This window comes from Trachemys scripta, chromosome 12 (assembly GCF_013100865.1).
Source record: "Trachemys scripta elegans isolate TJP31775 chromosome 12, CAS_Tse_1.0, whole genome shotgun sequence".
Taxonomy (NCBI): Eukaryota; Metazoa; Chordata; order Testudines; family Emydidae; genus Trachemys; species Trachemys scripta.
Window position 1 is genome coordinate 20,394,365 of NC_048309.1, and position 20,524 is coordinate 20,414,888.

The following is a 20,524-nucleotide window of genomic DNA, read 5'->3' on the forward strand; positions in this document are numbered from 1 at the left end:
GAGGTTCACTCTCCTTCACCCACACAGTCCTTTGAATTATTTTGCATTTCCATTTCATCTCCCATCCCTGATCAAGTCCATGTGCAGTTAGATTCCTTCTCCTTCACTGTCAGGCTCCTGCTGCCTGTTTGATCCTTTCAGGCACTGGAAGAGAGGAAGGATGCCTTTGTGCCTATGGCACAGGGCCAGAGATCTGGGTTCTATCCCCAAATTTGTAGCAGGTGATAAGCCATTTAGGGCTTGACAGTGGCATACAGGTGCTGCAGTCTGTTGTGGACAGCACAGAGGAGTACAGCCTGGCAGGAGCTCTGCAGGGAGTTGTGCCAGAGCTAGCACAATATGTCCCGGAGGGCAGGAGGAACTCTGCTGCTGCTCCACCCAGGGAAAGGGCACGGCATCCTCTCCTCCTGTGGATGCCAGTGCAGAGAAGGGAATAGCCCCATCTCATGTCCTCTCCTCATTGGTCACTTTATCTCTTTCTACATTCAGCTCTGCACCTTCTTTCATTCCTCTGCTTGTAACAACTTTCCCCTCCCTGTGTGCCATGCACCCTTCTTGTTCTTCTTCAGATCCCTTTTCACTCACAACAGCTCCTTACCTGTATTTTCTTGCTGACAATCACTCCAGGCTCTACTGTGTCTTGGGCGAATACCCTTCATGAGATCTATCCCAGTGAGCCTGAAAGCTTTTTGAAGTCAGGACTGTGGCTTCTTATGCACTTTGCCAGCAGTTGTCTAAGTTCACAGCTCTAGAAATAAATATGTATTTGGATTTTTTTACTAAACTACAATAGAATAGCAACCATCTGGTATTCCGGAGCCCCGGGTAACAGATTAAACACACACACAAGTGAATAAACAGACCTGTCAATTACCTCAGATCAAATAAAATAACCCAACATTGTAACTAAACTAATCAACTTCCCCCAAAGAATTCCCACCAATGCCACAACCCAGCTCTACCCGACCTGTGATTGACACCCAACTAGTTTTTTTTTTTTTAAGTAAGCATTTTTCCATTTTGGAATATGGTTGTTGATAAATTTCCATCCAAATGATAACATTTTGCAAACATTTTTATTTTGATCACAAAGGTACTTTCCATCAGGAAAAAAGATTTAATGGAAATTTTCTTCCAGCTCTAATTTCCACAAATAAAAGCACAGAGTTCAGTTCACTTTCGTCCACAGACTTGGATCATTCCTGTTCCCAAGTATCCAGACAGCTGCTAAACAATCATCAAAGTGTTTGCCTATCCTGAAACATTCATAAGAACGGCCATACTGGGTCAGACCAAAGGTCCGTCTAGCCCAGTATCCTGTCTTCCAACAGTGGCCAATACCAGGTGCCCCAGAGGGAATGAACAGAACAAGTAATCATCAAGTGATCCATCCCCAGTTGCCCATTCCCAGCTTCTGGCAAACAGGTTGGGACACCATCCCTGCCCATCCTGGCTAATAGCCATTGATGGACCTATCCTTCATGAATTTATCTTCTTTTTTGAACTGTGTTATAGTCTTAGCCTTCACAACATTCTCTGGCAAGGAGTTCCACAGGTTGACTGTGTGTTGTATGAAAAAATACTCCCTTTTGTTTGTTTTAAACCTGCTGCCTATTAATTTCATTTGGTGGCCCCTAGTTCTTGTGGAATGAGAAGGAGTAAATAACACTTCCTTATTTACTTTCTCCACCAGTCATGATTTTATAGACTGCTATCATATACCCCCTTAGTCATCTCTTTTCCAAGCTGAAAAGTCCCAGTCTTATTAATCGCTCCTCATACGGCACGGTTCCATACCCCTAATCATTTTTATTGTCTTTTCTGAACCTTTTCCAATATATCTTTTTTGAGATGGGGCAACCAAATCTGCACGGAGTATTCAAGATGTGGGCATACCATGGATTTACATAGGGGCAAGATGATATTTTCTGTCTTATTATCTATCCCTTTCTTAATGATTCCCAACATTCTGTTCGCTTTTTTGACTGCTGCTGCACATTAACTGGATGTTTTCAGAGAACTGTCCACAATGACGCCAAGATCTTTCTTGAGTGGTAACAGCTAATTTAGACCCCATCAGTTTATATGTATAATTGGGATTATGTTTTCCAATGTGCATTACTTTGTATTTATCAACATTGAATTTCATCTGCCATTTTGTTGCCCAGTCACCCAGTTTCGAGAGATCCTTTTGTAGCTCTTCGCAGTCTGCCTGGGACTTAACTATCTTGAATAGTTTTGTATCATCTGCAAATTTTGCCACCTCACTGTTTACCCCTTTTCCAGATCGTTTATGAATATGTTTAATAGGACTGGTCCAGTACAGATCCCTGGGGGACCCCACTATTTACCTGTCTCCATTCTGAAAACTGACCATTTATTTCTATCCTTTGTTTCCTATCTTTTAACCAATTACCAATCCATGAGAGAATCTCCCATCTTACCCTATGACTGGTTACTTTGCTTAAGAGCCTTTGCTGAGGGACCTTGTCAAAGGCTTTCTAAAAATCTAAACACACTATATCCACTGGATCCCCCTTGTCCACATGGACTGTTATCGCTCCAGAAACATGTTGTTACTTGTTTTCCCATGTCAGGTGTTGCAGCCATCCATTTTGGGAGGAGAACCACTTACTATGCAACTAAGCTGACCAACTGCACAACACAAATAGTGTGTCGGCAGAAGCTAGGCTAATGCTCTAGAACCCAGGACACCTTCCTAATTCCGCCTGTGAACTTAGGTGAATCGCTCTGCTTACAAGGGCCTCCTTTATCCCCTCCCACCCTTTGTCTATTTACCTGTAAGCTCTTCCGGGCAGGGACTCTCTCTCTCTGTGGTTGTATAGGGCTTGATGCAAAGGAGTCCCAATCTCAGCTGGGGCCCCTAGGTGCTCCTGTAATCCAAACAGCTCCTCAGAGGGTGAAAGTTATTTGTGCAAACTATCAGGCAAATATTTACAAAGGGCAAATCCATTCAGACGAAAATCAGGATTGGGTTCACTAGCCTGAAAAAAGAGCTCGGCTCCTAACAAAGTAGTTCAAGCAGCTCGAATTAGGACAATCCCACACTCCCTGCTTCCGGTCTCTGACTCGTCTGGGTAAAACGTGCTCCAGTAGTGGCGGGTGAGAGCAGAGTATGTTCTGATCCCAGCTCACAGGCAGAGGGTTATGGATTCAAGGCCGGCGTTTGTATCACCATCAGCATTCCCTGGAAATGGGCTCTAAAGGCAGGGAGTCAACTTGTTGGGACAGCGTTCCAGGCAGAGGCAGGCATTGGAAGGGGCTGCTTTGCTGAGATGGTGGCTGTTAATCGGGTATTTATATGATAATCATTGTGCAATGCCAAGACACGGATATGCTGAGGCCGCTGTCTTGCAAGGGGAAGTACATGTTGGGTATTATAAATATAGGCTGCACAGGGTGATTTCTGTCCCATTGATGCTGATGACACAGGGATGCAGCGATTTAAGTCTGAGAAAATGAAGATGTAGCTGAGAGCTCCCAAGCACATTCAAGAAGCTTTCTCCCAACTCATTGGCAGTGGTGTGCTCAGAGCCCCCAACTGTTGCATGTGAGGACAGGAATCACAGGAGACAGGAGTCTGTTACCATCACTGATTTGGATTTCTCTTGATTTCAGGTCACTCCAGAAGGGTGAAGGATGCTGCACAGGGCCATCTTCCTCCTGTTCCTCCATTTAGTCATGTGCTCCATCTCTTCTCCTCTCTATCCAGCTCTCAGGTAGGCTCCAAGCCCTTTTAGCTTCCTGCCTGCCCAAAGATTTCCCCCCATCGCTCTGACTTTACTCCTATTTTCTGGCCTGTGCATTTGGTGGATTTTCATACCAGGCTCACGACACTGCAGGCAGCATTTTGCAAGCTCTCCCCCTCCCACCCCGACCCCCAGCTCCGACAGCACATTCCATGCTGACTGGCAAAGCCCTCTGCATTTTCAGACTCCCCACCACCACAAGCTGTGGCAGCTCTTAATCCAGACTAGCAACATCCTCTGCTATTTCAGTCCAGGGCTCCAGGGTCCCCACGCAACTCTGACAGTTCACCTCATCCTGACCCGCGGCACCCGTGCTATTTCTGTCCTGATCTCTGCCCCTTGCCTGTAGCCCTGTCAGCTCACCTCAGTCCTGACCCACACCTCCTCCTGCTATTTCCACCTGGAGCGCCTCCCACACATGGCTCTGGCAGTACACGTCAGTCGTGACCTGCAGCACCCCCTGCTATGCCGGGGCTGAAAGTCTCCTGTGCCGACCCCGCAGGTTGTGCCAAGTTGCCTTGTTTAAACATTACTTTATGCTTCAGTGAGAACAAGCTTTTCCTCCTCCTCATTCCTCTGGCTGGGATGAGAAAGCGGAGCCTGCAATGTCTCCATGAGCAGCTGTTTACATTGCTATTATGGGACCCACAGCTTTCGGATTCATCTGGGTCCTTGGCTCACTGAAGACACATGGCACAATGTTGAGTCCAGTATTCACTCCATGCCCGCTCTTTGTTGATGGGCGTGAAGTCAGGTGGTGGTATAATGGATCACAATGGTTTGCTGTCATTGTGTCTGACAGCGTGAAGGGTTAAATATAAGGCCCCTGAGGAGAAAACTGGATGCAGTCGAAACAAGGGACAGCCAGGGTCAAAACGGCCTAAACAGTTTTAAAGCAAAATATATAAGTTCAGGGCTGGTGACAGCAGCCAGGACAGCAGCCCGGGAGCCCAAGCCCTCTGTTTACTCACAGAACAGGTACATGAACGACAGCACAACAAGCTTACCCACTCACTGCCACAGCAACAGACCTCAGGTCGACCTAGAGACCCCTCCTCTACTGGCAATAGCAGAGTTCAGGCTCCACTGAGCTGGCCAACTGGGAACCAATGGTAGCACTAGACGCTTACACGGTGCTCAGATACCACAGGGCTGGGTGCAGGATAAAAATCCAGATAGAGCCAGAGGACAATGCCTAGAATCACAAGCTCCTACATATGAGCCAAACTGCCATCAGATAGTAATTGTTTTTTGTTGCAACCACGCCATGCTGGATTTGAACTGGTGACCTAGAGTGGACTCTCTATATAGTTCATTAGCAGTCTCCCAAGTCATCAGGCAACATCTCTCTCTCACTCCCGACATTATTAAGGTTGCAAAGTCAAGCACTCAAAAGTTAGGAAGTGCCAGAATTTGGGTGGCCAGTGTAGCTTTAACTTGGCCCTACTCTGCGTATTCATTAAGTACTCACATACTATTTTTTCCATGTTGGACAGCAAGCCCATAGGAGGAAGCTAAGCCCTGATTCCTGTTCCCCTTCCCCCGGGTTCCTTTGTCCAGCCAGTCCAAGTTCTCCCCCACACCAAACTTCTTGTCAGGGCCATCTCTCCTACCCATATTGTGCCCCTACACTGGTTCCTAATCCCAGTCAGAAGCCAGTGCCAGTCTTCCCCCATCCAGTCTCAGTCCCCACCCCCATGTCCTCCACTGGTTCCCAGTCTCAGTCTCCTTGCCTAGCTAATCCATTTGTCTCCCCACTCCCTGTCTCAATCTACTCCTTCCCCCACTCCCCCGTCTGGCTTTTGTCCCTTCTGCATTTGGACAGCTTCTGCCTCTGTGCTGGCTGGATGCCAGCAGGGGATCACTGAAAGCACATGAAAGATGGACTTCCTGCTCTCAGTCCCAGTGCCTTGCCGCACCCCAGCCCACAGCACTTGGGAGCAGCCATTACTGGAAAGAGAAAGTCCTTCTGAGCCCCCCATAGCCCTGGGCTGAAACAGGCTCAGTGCTCGCATACACTTAAAATGCTACAGGGCACAGTTGCACCATTGCAGCTGCTTCGCTGCAGTGCTTCAGTGTAGACACTTCCTACACCAAGGGAGGGATTCTCCCATTGGCGCAGGCAATCCGTCTCCCCGAGAGGTGGTAACTAGGTTGATGAAGAGCTCTTCCATTAACCTAGCGCTGCCTACACGGGGACTTAGGTCGGCTTAACTATCCACTCAGGAGGGTGGATTTTTCACACCTCTGACTGATGTAGTTAAAGCAACCTAATTTTCTAGCGTACAGCTCAGTCACTCCAGTCTGGTCATACACAGGAGCAGCAAGCGGCTGGAGCATGCTTAGTGAGGACATCAAATCAAAGATGTCTCTGATCATTTACAAACCCCTGTTTTTCAAATGCTTATAACTTGGCCAACTTTGAAGTGGATTTTTATGGGAAGGGCAAAAGACACATCCCTGACACAAAGGCCGCCCCCTTGCCAAATTTTGAGTACAGGCGTGCTAGGACATTTTAAAGAAAAGGGCTCACAAATTTTTTAACAGGGGGAAAACACCACATTTTGCCCTTGCCTCGTTCTTGGAAATAGCGGAGCTATTTTGGTTAAATTTTTCAAAACAATTCAGCCTGGCATGGAAAATTTCAGCCTAAATGGTTGAAGTTTGGCAAAATTATAAACAGTTGAAAACAGGGTCTTATAATGGGAAGTGTTCAGCAACCGTAATAATATAGATGGTACAGCCAGCCCTGCCTTTAATTAAAAAGTTGTAAGTACAGGTTAACTGTCTTTGCTTCTTCTGTATTATTGTCCACTTGCATTGAAGTGAGAGGTGTAGGAGCTTTGGTATTATATGGATTGAAGGGTTGTGTACTAAGGCCTCCTTGTAATTCATTTAAGTATCTCTCTACCACCTGTTGAAATCTCATTTTTGTAAGTTCACAAATCAGTAGATCTACAAAACTTTAGGGTTTGCTTTCAAGAACTGGCACAGTGAGAACACAATTGGTTATGTTTTGCCTGGGTATGTTGGCATTTTGGAGAGGAGGATCTGTCTGTTGCTTTGTGCCTGGGACTTCTGGGTTTCTAATCTCAAAAGGTGCCTAGCATATTGGTATAAGTAGCATCTAGGCAGCTTCCAGAGCTGGAGGACAGCTGTACAAAGACAACCTGCGCTGTCTCCACGAGACAGGGAAGGGAAGAATAAGAGAGAAGACAAGCCACACCGAGGTGAACCCAGCAAGTGCTACTTAAGGACTGCTGGTGGTTGGCCCAGTGGAGAAGGCTATGGTGGTGGGGAGATGGTGTGGATTGCAGCTTGGTTGTGCTCAGAGCTGCTGGCCCATTCTTACAGGTACAATCCACTGCCCATCTCTAGCAAGACGGTGAGCTTTCAGCTACAGGACGGCAGTCCAGTGCAGAGCAACAATCTCTCTGTGGAGCAGCAGCAGCAGGAAGAGGAGGGTTTTCTAGCCAACCCTGCTGAAAAAAGGTAGGTGCCTCCCTCTCCAACCCCAACACACAAAGGGACCCTCAGTTAAGTTCTTCCTACACTGCAGTCCATGAGGGAAACAGCAAGAGGATTTGAGGGCACTTGTGGATATTTTGCAAAAATTACAGAGAGGATTGAGTTCTAGGGCTGGTTGAAGTTTTTCCAGCCCAACTGTTTTTCAATGGAAAATTGGGTTTTTGATTAAAGTAAATTTTTTTGCAAAAATTGTCTGCTTTCTATAGAAGATATTAAAAACCCAAACATTTGAAAATTGAAAAGCTTTCACCTGAAAATGAAAAAAATTCAATTTGGAAAGGCAGCGAAGGTGCCTCCTGGGAGTTGTAGTAGGGCTGCCTCTTGGTCTCATTCTCTACTGGACTACATACTTCCCCCCGTGATGCACTGTGGTGACTCGGCAAGAAAGGAGATCATGGTGCATTATGGGAGATTTAGCTCAGCCACCAAGACCTGCCCACAGAAAAGAAAGGGGGCATAATGCATCTAAACGACAACTCCCACGAGGCACTGCAGCACCATTTCCATAGAAATGTGCAGGGCCTTTTTTTTTTTTTTTTTTTTGGCAGGGAGGGGGCGGTTTTGGCCAAGGTTTTTTGGGTTTTGATATTTTGCCAAAAAGTCAAACCATTTTCCAGCCACCTTCACTGATTTCTCTAGTGGTTTAACACACAGGAATCAAATTGAAAACAGCCATGCTCTGTGGCTACCTAGGTCAAGAACAGAAGAATTTTAAGTCCAATTGAAGCCATAGAGGGAAGGGTAGGTAGGAAGCATGTAATTACTCACACAGGAATTTGATCAAGATGCTTGGAATTATCACCCCAACTCTTGCCAGAAGTCCTACAGCATCTTTACTGAACTGATGTGGGCAACAGCATAGTAGTGTGTACCCGCTGACAGACATCGCCAGTGACACAGAGCCCCCTCCTAGCACACTGCCCCATGGGTCCAGCGCTAATGCAGGGAGTGGAGTGTCATGATGCCATTGACATATCTGAAAGTGCCGGTATCTTCCTTAAAAGGTCTCCCCGACCTGGTGCTGACTGGACAAAACCCTGCTCTAGCAGATGAAGTCTGTGCTCATAGCCAGACAACATGTAGTCAGCAGGCTGTGTATTCTCTCCACTATTATAAGGCTGTCTCCCTACACCTGAGGAAGGGGTTAGCTCTTCCAACCTTTCCAAAGAGACAGTTATTGACAGATAGCAAAATGAGGCACAAGAACAATACTCCTTTCCCGCCCTATTTCATGCAAGCAGCAATTCTGCAGAGCTCTAGGCATCTCTGGGAATTGTGGCAGCATCTGTTCACCTCAAAAACATTCACGAATTCATCCTCACAGCACCCCCATCAGGCAGGGAGGGATAGTTACTCCTGTTTAAGCAGGTGAGGGAACTGAGGCAGACAAGAGCAATGGGGTTGGGTTGGTGGATTCATCCCTGTCCTTGTACAGAGCCAGGATGTGGGGATTGAGTCGGGGGCTTGCACTTCCCCTCTCCTAGGACTTCTGGGACCCCGATCCCAGTGAACATTAGAGGACCTCTGAGGCCGTCTCGGAAACTCATGTCCCAGCTGCATTCACCCCGAACGGTCCCATGGTGTTGCTGGGGAATAGCCAGGGCATAGGAACATCCTAGCCACCCTCCCGCTCACCGCTGCAGCCCAGCTGTCTCCATCCCCTCCCTCCCCCCCCCAACTCACAAACCTTTGGGCCCTTTACAACATTTTTTTTATTTAAGTGTGAAGCCACTTTTCCCCAGCAGTTCTTGATTGGTTGGTAGATTTTTCCTGCTGTTTCCATGTCAGGACTTTTTAAAAAACAATTGCTTTTCTGGTGGAGAATAAAAAGTGTCAGACAGATTCTGGGATGGTTGTTTGCCCCTTAATCAGCTCCTCTCTCAGCACTATCAGATGTGAATGGTTTTTTGGTATTTTTAAAGTTGATTTCTTACCAAAAGGGTGTATTATCCAGGGTGTTTTATGCATCTAGCGTCTGTCTCTTATCTTTAGGATGCAGCGTCATGCTGATGCCATATTCACTGACCACTACCGGAAAGTCTTGGGGCAGATCTCTGCCCGGAAGATCTTACAAACCATTATAGGCAAACGGCTGGGGTAAGACCACTTTTCCTATTCTTCTGCTGTTACTGGGTTGGGGCTTTGCGTGTTACACTAGGCAATTTCTTCCATGCACATAGCTAAAGTAGAGAACTTTCCGTCCAGTCCGATGGAATCATCATCTCTCCTAGTCACATGCATTTCTCACTGTTTCACCAGTACAAGAAAAAGCCTCTTCCTCTGTGGTCTAAGAGAACCCCGCATCCCCATATTTTTTTAATGATCCCGACAATCACAGTTTTCTTTGGGCATTGTATTTAATCCTTTCCTTCCCAACCTATTAGCTTCAGGGTTATTCTTAATCTCCACCACCTTAGGAACCGGCTAGAACCTTTGCGGGAAGCATTAAGTGCTATCACTCACTGAAAGAAAAACTTGGCTTCACCCTGCACCACAGCAGGGGGGCGGGGGAAATCAAAATCTGCATTGCTGCTCCCTCAGCTTTGACCACATACACTAGTGTTGCTAAACAAGACAGGAGACACTTGCCAACTGCAGCCTATCATTGGTCTCCCACTTGACCAACCCCATTCCTACTCAAGAGACTGTGAGCAATGAGGTCAGTTATTTCATCTTAGCAATGGATGGGCAAATGATTTGCAAATCAAAAGTAAGATCCTGCAACAACCTGATCCATGAGGCAATAGCTAAGCCACCCCTGCAAGTGCAGCAGATTCCCCATCTTTCCAGCAAGAGATGGAGAAACTGTTTGTAAAGCCCCTGTTTGCAGAGAGCCATTCTAGCAGCCCATTCTTGTTCTTTGCATAACCCAACCAGCGAACGCAGTCCAGGGGAAGGGGAGCATGAATTTTTGACCAGACGCCAGTCTGAGAGCATCTTGATGGACAGCCGCTACCACCAGCAGATGGTATTAAAGAATTTCTTGGGAGCCATATTGCAGAATCAAAGGTAGGTAGAAAGCTTTACCTTGAAATGTAGAGCCCTATAATCTTAACCCCATTTCAGTCAATAGGACTTTTGCTGTACACTTCAATGGGAGCAGGAATAGGTCCTTATTCTTATCTGACTTATGTGGGTGAAAAATGGCAGTAGGTAATATTTCTCCAGTACATTCTGGTCAGAATAAAGCTTCTACTGTGCATCAAAGCCTGCATCTTTCTTTCCAATGGTAAGCATGGCACAGCTGCATTGGGGGAAACTTGGATGGAGCCTCCCCTCCACAGCATGGCTGATACTAGCCCTGTACCTCATCAACTTGTCTCTTCCCCCAACTCTATTTTCTGAGAGCAATCACAATAGTGAGTTGTTTTCCACACAGAATGATGTCACAACCTACCCAGCTCTCTCCTCTTATTCAGGCCTCAGGATGTCAACAGTGATCATGTCAAGGACTTTGCCAACACCCTGGCCAAGCTCATGAAACTGTAAATCTCTCTCCCTTCTCCCCACCGTGCTCTGGTGAGTAGCAATCCCTAGCTGCTGAGCTTTGTACAACATCCTGCTTTTGCAGTGCTTGTAGTGGGAAAAGAAAGGCTTAAGACCAGCGTTACTGTGCAGAGAGATGATTAAGCTTCCATCTCAGCACAGACAGCGCCCACGGAAGTCAATGAGTGGCGAGTTCTTATGTACCTAAACATGGATTTAGAGCCTAACTTTAGTTTGAAAATGGTGGCCATGAAGACTGGTACTGTTTAAAAGAAATGCTTCAAAATCAAATGCTTCCATGAATGGAAAGCTACAGCAAACTTGGGCACCTTCCTTACCCACCTCACTTCCCTTCGATTCTTTCGCCTGACTTACTTACATCTGATTCTTGCAGCCAAGTGATGACAGCTCTGGCGAGCCTGTGGTTGACGTAACACACATCTGTTGTCTTTATTCACAAACAGCTGCCTCATAATTTTCTTTTTTTTCCCTTCTGCACAGGAGTCATTCAGAGATCATGGACCCAGCTGTAGAGTAAACAACCCACAGCAGCAAAGACAAGATCCTGGACATGAACAGCTGTAATTCATGCATATCCTTCTTGGAACCTAGAGACATTTCATAAAGGAATAAGATTGTTTTAAAAGTTACTATGCCCAGGTTAATTTGAATCAGTCCTTAAATTAATTCCTCCCTACTTCCCTTCAGGTGTACTTGATCAAACAGATCTCTCACTGTTATCTGCTACTGGTTAGTTCTCTGTATAGGGCTACTCAATCCTGTGCACACCTAGCCCAGGGCCGAGATTTGATTATCTACAATCTCAACATAAAATTTTTGAATCAAGTGCTACTGAAAGAAATCTGCTGAGTTACTGCTCTGTCTGAAAGTTTGTTTACTCAATAAACATGCAGGCTACTAAAAACTACCTTTTGGTATCCATGTCGATTTAGTCTATACATTGATATGACTCCTCCCCCTTATGGATACATGTCCAATGGAGATCAGATCAAGCATTACATGATTGCACACTAATGAACGATTTATTTCTTCTTTAGAAAACACACACAATGTACTGGAAACATCGCTGGCCTAAGACATGGCTATTTTGTCCTGTCCAGAACTCTTGCAGCAGGGTTGAACTCACCAGCAAGTCCAGCCTGGGGTTGGTATGATGTAAATGAGACTCCTGTGCATCATCAGAGGGGAATTTCAGATTATACTGGTCAATATATTTCAACTTTCATGATGGAGCATTATTAATTCTTCTCCTAACTCCATTGCAACATTATTTCCCACATTCAGGGTGAGGCTGTGTAACTCCTCACTGCCCTTTAGAAGGGAAAATATTTTAGTATGTTCCCCCAGTGCCACAAAACCCCTCTCTCCAGTGTCCGAAAGGCAGAGGAAGAACATTATTCTGCTCCTACTTTTGCATCATGATGCTCCTAGTACTGCACATGTAACAGTTATGACTTCAGATGACATGTAAATAATTCCGGGTGGGTTTTGCTTTTCCATCATCGCAGCAGAAATAAAAGTTGTTCTGAATAAACCTGTCCAACAGCAGGTCAAGATTCCTCCTTGTCTCTTGAGATGTGCCCGTTTCTTGGTCATGAGCTACATTTTCTGTCCAACGCACATTAAGGACCCAGTGTTTGCCAACTGGTTTTGCAGCTGTGCTAGACTATTAAAAGAGCACATGGCGGTATCTGCACTTGTCAACTCCAGGCATAGGTATAATTTTGCACATACATGAGTAGAGTTGAGGTCTTTGTAGATGTCTCTCGTTATATTAGACCTTTGCCTAGGTCAAACTTGGGGTGGAGAATTTTTTCTTTGCTTTTCTTCATGGCCCTCTGCTCAGTGCAGTTCATGAAGTGACACAGATATGAAAATGGGGTCCAGCCTACATGCCTGAAAGCGAATATTTATATCATACATTGTGGACACTAAGGGCTAAATATCTGAAACGGGCTTCAACTTGGCCTCTAGTTTTGTGGGAACAATTTTTCCTTTCCAACTAATAGCAGCCACATTCCACTGTAGGCATTAATGGCAGACAGCTAAATTCTCACTTGCATGTGCAATCAAGGAGGTAGGAAGCTAAAGCCTATCAATCATCTGCTCCCAGTTATGGATGTAACTGATGGTGGATGCAAATTTAGATGTCCCATCTAAAAATGTAGCCTGAGGACCACCCTGATCCTATGTGTAGCTCCATGTAAGTCAGCTGAGGTGTTTCTACAGAGTGTTTCTCCAGGCATCCTTAAGCCATCCTGCCCTGTGCTAGCTGGGTGACTCCTGGACCCCTGGCCCTACAGCTGCAGTGATAGGCGACAGCTGCAAGAAGGGAAACGGAAGAATCCAGGCAGAGTACTAACAAACAAACATTTTCAAAACAGAGAAAAGGGGGTCTCAAAATAAAAAAAACCAAAAACCAAAAAAAGGGTTCAGTTTATTCCTATGCTAGGAGTTGCTGATTGAAGAGGAAGGACGGGGGTAAAACTCCACCCAAAACAGTTTTCCAATTCCATGTTTTCACAAAAAGAGGTTGAGATAATGGAGCTAAAAGATCACAGTGGTAAGTCACTATGGGGGTGTGGATTGCTAGGGCATCACTCAAGTATTTAAACTTTTCTAACCTTTGGCCTTCCAGTACACCCAGGCTGGGCTCCAATGGCCCAGGAATATAAAGCCAGCGTGGCTTAGCGTTTAACCAGTCCTTTAGACTTCAAAACAAATCCATCACACGTCGCTATGTCACAGCCAGCAAGCCCACTGCAGACTCTTGACATTCATTTATCAGAAAAACGCTCTCTCTCTCACACACACACACACACACACAGAAATTAACCTACTATAAAAAGACACAAAACAAAGAAATCACCCTTGAAGTGGCAAGGTCTGTACCCAGTATTGGAACGGAAACAAAGCTAGGCTAACAAAACTGCTCTGATGGTAGAGATTTAGGCTGAACATCCCTCACTGGAGTTTCATTGACGCTGCATGGGACCTATTAAAAATAATTAACAATTCAGAGTAAAAGGGAGGATGCACATTAGTCTTCATATTTCAGCACCATGGACAGTTTCTCCCTCAGTTTAGGCAAAGAACTGGCTCTTGACTCTTGGTTCTAGGATCAGGGAATCTAACATTAATACAAACAGAGGCCCTGTCTACACAGCCTTCCAGTGTAAGCAGCAGGAGAAATGCAGATGTGGGCTTCCCAGTTGTATCCTCTGCAACCATCATTCAAGACAGCACAAGAGTAGAAAGTCCTGCTGCACAAACTTCTTTACACGAATAGAATGGGGCGAGGCCAAGGAAGGACTTGAAAGCAAGTGCCAGGCACACTGCAGGAGCAGCATCATGAAAAGAGAAGCTTCACACAACAGTATGCCTTGCCTAGAATAAAGAAATTATGGGCTAAGCAAAGCCAGTGAAAACGTGTTTCACTCTCACATGGAACCCAAAGTTACATCACAGCCTCTGAAGCAGCTGGGAATAAAACATTGAACCCTTCTTTCCTCTCATCATCCTCTTTATTCCACAAGGGGGGAAAATGTCAGAATTACAAAATCTGCACGGTCAGAATTTAAACACTTGGGGGGGGGGGGGGGGAAGAGGGAGGGAAGAAAAGACATGGCCTTTGCTGGTTTAATTCCAAAATTGCTCAAACAGCCACTAAAAACAAGTGAGGGAAAACATTCAAAAAAATAAAAAGTATAACCACAATTCTCTTGACTTCATAAAAAAAATTCTTTTCTGCCTTCCAACTTCTGGCCTTTGGACTGTTTCTTGGCCACTTTTCTGTGTAGATTTGAGTTTTTTCCCTCCTATTTCATCCATTCTTCTGGTACTAATGTGTCCTGAAAGGAAAGAGAAATCCAAACAAAATTAACATTTTCAATGCAAGGTTGAAATTCCTTGCTCATTAAGTGTCCCGTGCTCTTTTGAAGGAAGACACAGGATTTCTTTTTACATGGCAAAGATGTAATAAACCGTATCATAACGTAACAAGGGGGGGGGGGGGCAAACAGAAGGAGCAGTGAAATGTCCAGAAAACGCAAAGGTGGATTTCTGGCAAATGGCAGAGGTGACCAGCCTTGCAAAACAAAAACTGAATTAAAAAATGGTGGCTGAGTGCAAAGCTTTCAACGGGCTTAGTCTAATTCTTAAACTTACCAAGAAACGGCCGGTTTATGCAATTAGAATGAGTGGGTTTGGATCTTTGGGCTGGTCTACACTGGGGGAGGGGGGGGGAATCACTCTAAGATACACAACTTCAGCTATGAGAATAGCGTAGCTGAAGTCGATGTATCTTAGATCGATTTACCTTGGGTCCTCATAGCGCGGGATCGACGGCCGCGGCTCCCCTGTCAACTCCGCTTCGGAACTCCAACAGAGCGAGAGGCGGGAGTCAGCGGGGAGCGCGTTCGGGGATAGATTTATTGCGTCTAGACAAGATGCGATAAATCAATCCCTGATAGATCGATTAATACCCGCTGATCCAGCGGGTAGTGAAGATGTACCCTTAAAATGTCTTCTCCAAATTAAAACCTGAGCCAACAGAAATCTAACACATACATGACAAACCCACGTCCTGGGAAGGGACAAGACACCTGCAGGATCCACTGACTTCAATTAGAGTCATGGATGCTCAGCACTCGAGTCAGGCCCCAACACTCTGCAGAGTTCAGAGCGTGCACGTACACTGAACTCTGTTACAGGAAAGTGCAAACTGATGCATTCTTGGAGTATCAGAGCAACCCTGGCTGTGGTTTTGAGGGGCTGGCAAAGACAACTGCCTGCAGCTGACAGCATTTAGCTCTGGCTAAGGGAGAAGTGTTCAAGGGACACACAATGCCATTCCTTACCTACTCCACACTGGGGCACCGAGAATTTAATGTTATGAACATTCATCAGCCAAAGCAAAGTGACACTAAGCTCACATATGGATATCAAGTCAATTCCTCTCTAGTTATGTCAGCTTTTTCGTGTGTGCTGTTCAAGTTTCAAAAGCACCCGCGAGGGAGTTGAGAGGTGGTGATAGGGGTGTCTTGAAAGGGTCTGAAAAGGGACATGAGGCCAAATCTTCAATGTTGTGGACACTAAATGTACTCATGCACGTGTAACACAAAGCATACTGGATACAGATTGGGCAATTACAAATGTAAACAGGAATTTGTACTCACAAGTAACAGTGCTATGTTTTAAGGATACAGTTCCTGTGCCTGTACTTTTGTACATAAAATTTAGTCCCCCTTTGAAAATTTGAATCCTTGGGTCCTAGTTATGTGTGCCTAGAGCACTGGGTAGGTACAATTGTATATACTTCAAAACAATCAAATAGAAGCTTGAGAGATCTTTCATCAGTGTATTCTGCAATGGTTTCAATTCCATCAGATGAATGGTATTACAGTCTGATTCTCTCTCTCAACCCTGAAAGAGTGCACAGTGTAGGAGAAATGAAGGATATCACACATGCACAGAAACAAGAGACATGCAGAAAGACAGGCAGCATGCTGGGCAGTCTGACCCCCACAGGACTATTGCATGGTAAATGGGAACCTTCCCCATTTCAAATTAACAGCAGAAATGAAGGGCTTTATATTGGGAAAATGATGTGGGGGAGATCTGAAAATGATTTCATTTTCGGAAGGGACTGACCGCTGATGCAGGAAGCCAGGAAGGGATTTTCTTCCCATAGTGTTCTGGGAGTTTAGTTTTTTTTTTAAATGCATCTCCTTCCTCTGAAGCATCAAGGGCCACATGGCTGAAGAGGGGACATCAGACATGGGGGCCAGGGCTTTGAGCTGGCATGGAGCATTCTCTCTTGAGGTGCCTGCCTGCCTGGCTGGTTGGTTTTGGCTCACATGCTCCAGGTCTAACTGCTTGCCGTGTGGGGTTAGGAAGGAATTTGGGTTTCTTTTCCACCTTTCTCTGCAGCATGGAGGGCAAGTCACTTGCAAGATTATCTGACTATATCTTAATTAATGATTTCCCTGCCACTACATAGGCCATGAGCACTGGTGGTCCTTGGTCCTGCCTGTGGCACATAACAGTCTAGTCTCCTGTAACACTTTGGCCTAATTTGGGTTGCTGGGTTTAGCGTGTGGGTGTTGGTGGCCTGTGCTATACAGGCAGTCAGACTAGATGATGTAGCAGTCCCTTCTGGCCTTAAACTCTATGATGCCACAGAGGGAGCCATCAAATCTAGTCTGATTTGATACTTGGATAAATCACAGCTTGGGTCACAAGTCAAAAGAGGTGGGTGGTTTGGCCTTGCTTCTACTGGATATCTGATTACCCACTCCACAAAGCCACACCCAGTTCAACTGGACTCTCAGTCTCTGGTAAAGATGCCCAGGAATGAAATAGCAGAAACAGTGCAGGTCAGTGCAAGTTTGTACAGCGACCACTTCCACTACGCTCACCTCTAGACTACATTTTCCATTCACTTACAGGCATGACAATCCCCCTCCCCCACGCCGGGTTTCCGTGATCAATTTAGCTTTTGTTTCATTGTCGTATAGAATCCCCAGACCCACAATAAAAAGGATGCACGTGTGTTTGTGTATGTATGTGTCACAAACTTGGGAGAGTGAAGGCTTCACACTGAAGTCGTTTTCTCTTAATGCACGTAGATAACAGAACAACATCTAAAGACAGCTATAATTAAAAATAATACACCCCCACCCCAGATTCAAAGCCATACGTGACAGGTTGGAAAGTGGCTTCAGCTAAGATTTCTTTTGGCCGAGGAGGGAGCGATGAGAATGAAATGAAGTAGCCAGAATGCCTGGGAAAGGAAAATTCCAGAAGAGCCCTTACTTCTAGGAAGAGCAACCCCCTTTTACCGCAGCGTTCTATACTTTGCCAACCTACTGCTCTGTTCTGCAGCAATCCTGCCAAAAGGAGAGAGGGAAAAGATTCAGAGGACAGCGAGGAGGAGAGCAGCCCAGCTCCAGGAACTGGAGCAGATGAAAGAAAAAGCAAAAAGCAAAACCAGGGCTTCCAGTACCTTCAATAAAGACACAGGGATAGGCCAAGCATTACTGCTGCTACTTCTCCTGTGCTGCCCACACCAGGAGAGTGGCTTTGACTCAAAGTCTGTGTCAGGTAGCCATTGCTCTGAGTATCTGACATAGGCTAGTAACAAGGGTTAAACTAGGCTGGCAGTAAGCCAACAAAAGATGCCTTGTAGTAGCTTATTCTCATATGAGAACCTGAAGGATGGGCCACCTCCACAGTTAGGTGGAAGTTCTATTTTAAAGTTGGCATTTTGGTAAAAGCTCTTACGTGTCACAACCAATGAAACTGTATGGCTCAACATGGAGAGGCTGTTTAGAGAGGTAGGGAGTAAGCCATCCCCCATTTATCTGCTAACAGAAGCCCTGGTAGAGCTGAACCAGTCAGAGATAAGCTTCAATTAATCTCCTTTGCCTGCTTCTCCAGATTTCTTAATATAGACACTAACAATTTCTGGTTTTACTTTTACCATTTCTATTTATTGTCTTAGCAAGAAGCAAACTTCAGACTTACTAACAATTGAAATACAGGAATGAATGACAAAACACAGCTCCATCAGAAAAGAACTCCTGCTAGAGAACTCTATGCAAAGAAGGAGAGGGGAAATACCACATTGAGCATCCCGAGCATGGCTGGAAAATGCTGATTTGAGAAGGGCTTGAGCTCCGACGATCTAGCTGATTATCTTTGCCCAGCTGCAGTCTCCGCATACTGCTTAATTTTAAAGGTAATAAATCAGTATAAAGTTACTGAAAATACTATTTTTCTCTCGGGTTTTATGGGTCAGATTGCTTTGTAAAAAATGTGTGAACATGCATGTGCAAACTCCTTCCAGGGGACCAACAAGGACAAGGTAAAAAAAGAGAACAAGTTTGACTTAAAATGTGGTAAGGGGTAAGCCCAGCAGCCAGGCATCGCACTCACAAGACAGGGATCAAAGCCTGAATCTTTAAATTAGACTCAAAGTGACAGCAGTTGAGTGTGGCAACTGAGGGGACTCGAGGCTCTGAGGAAGAAAATGGCTGAGACTCAGTCTGTAGTGATGTTGGGGTCAGGGAGCAACAACCTGAAGGCAGCCTAAGTGCGTGTGTGTTTGAAAGATGACTTTGCAGTAGCGAGGTATGTATGAGAAGGATCTATGGATACTCTGATTAGAGGGCCAAGGATACATCTACGGGGTGATGGTAGCTAACTAAGCTTTAGATTCATGTTCTTACAAAGGTTTGCTTTCACTAGGAAGGTTTGTGCTGATGGGTAAGCCACAGGGAATACTGACAGCAATTGTGCAGGCTAGGGAAGGTCTTGCATGGGGCATCAGGAAAGTAGCTGGTTACATGCTCGCACTCCCACCGTCCTTGAAGAGTGTCATCTTTATAATAGTGGGGAAGGGAGGGAAATTCCACATGCACAGCAAGTTAGAACTGTAGTCTCATGGCTGATGTCTTTTAAAGGCCAATCCAACAGGAGTCTTTCCAGTGGCTTTAATAGGAATTGAATCAACCCTATAGTATAGGGAAGTCAAAGCAACATCCCCTTTACCACAAAAAGCATTTACCACCCAGTAAGTGGAGATGTGGAAGGTTGGAACTTTAGAGTACCCTTATAATGAAAGTTCCTGTAAATGTCTGATACACCACGGAGTGAACACTCTCTTCAGAGCATGTGCTTTGTTGTAAGTACAGTTCTTCCAAGGAAAGCCTTATGACCTAGACTTTCAAACTTGGATACCTCAAATTAGGCTCCCAAGTCTGCATTTAGGCATCTAAATGAGCAGGCTGGCTCTCAAAAATGCTAAGCCACCAGCAGCTTCAGTGAAATCCATAGAATCATAGAAGTGTGGCGCCTAAAAGTGGACGCAGTTATCCAGCTGAGGCCTCACCAATGCTGAATAGAGCCATACAAATACCTCCCGTGTCTTACATACGACACTCCTGTTAATACAACCCAGAATGATATTAGCTTTTTTTGCAACTGCATTACATTGTTGGGTCATCTTCAATTTGTGATCCACTATAACCCCCTGATCCTTTCCAGCAATACTACCACCTAGCCAGTTATTCCTCATTTTGTAGTTGTACATTTGATTTTTCCTTCCTAAATGAAGTGTTCTGCACTTGTCTTTACTGAATTTCATCTTGGTGATTTCAAACCAATTCTCTAATTTGTCAAGGTCATTTTGAATTCTAATCCTGTCCTCCTAAGTGCTTGCGGCTTGGTGTCATTCACAAATTTTCTACACATACTGTCCACTCCATTATCCAAATCGTTAATGAAAATAATGAATAGTACCAGACGCGAGAGAGACCCACCCTGTGGGGCCCCACTAGTCGCAGCTTCCCAGTTTGACAGAGAACCTTTGATAACTACTCTTTGAGTAGTTTCTCAATCAGTTTTGCACCCACCTTATATTTCATCTACACCACACTTCCCTAGTTTGCTTATGAGAATGTCATGTGGGACTGTGTCAAAAGCAATACTAAAAATCAAGATATATCGCATCTACTGCTCCCCCTATCCACCAGGCTGGTAACCCTGTCCAAGAAGGAAATTAGGTTGGTTTGGCATGATTTGTTCCTGACAAATCCATGCTGGCTATTCCTTATACACCTCTACCCCGATATAACGCGACCCAATATAACACGAATTCGGATATAACGCGGTAAAGCAGTGCTCCGGGGCGGGGGGGGGGGGGGGGGGGGGGGGCG

The 20,524-nt window shown here is 45.4% G+C and overlaps 2 protein-coding genes across 2 annotated transcripts in view; one reads left to right on the forward strand and one right to left on the reverse strand.

The window, feature by feature from the left end:
• Positions 1-3,660: 3,660 nt before the first annotated feature.
• GHRH (growth hormone releasing hormone) lies at positions 3,661-10,787 on the forward strand. The gene is given in 7 exon segments (XM_034787951.1): positions 3,661-3,740; positions 7,125-7,262; positions 9,291-9,395; position 9,689; positions 10,089-10,145; positions 10,147-10,307; positions 10,718-10,787. Coding segments are annotated over 7 exon segments (612 nt in total).
• Positions 10,788-14,310: 3,523 nt separating this feature from the next.
• Positions 14,311-20,524, reverse strand: part of RPN2 (ribophorin II) — a 38,796-nt gene continuing 32,582 nt past the window's right edge. The window contains exons 16-17 of the mRNA XM_034787493.1: positions 17,622-17,695; positions 14,311-14,656 (exon numbers count right to left, since the gene is read on the reverse strand). Coding sequence (XP_034643384.1) covers positions 17,644-17,695 — 52 coding nt within the window. The 3' untranslated portion in view covers positions 14,311-14,656; positions 17,622-17,643. The remainder of the gene's footprint in view (positions 14,657-17,621; positions 17,696-20,524) is intronic.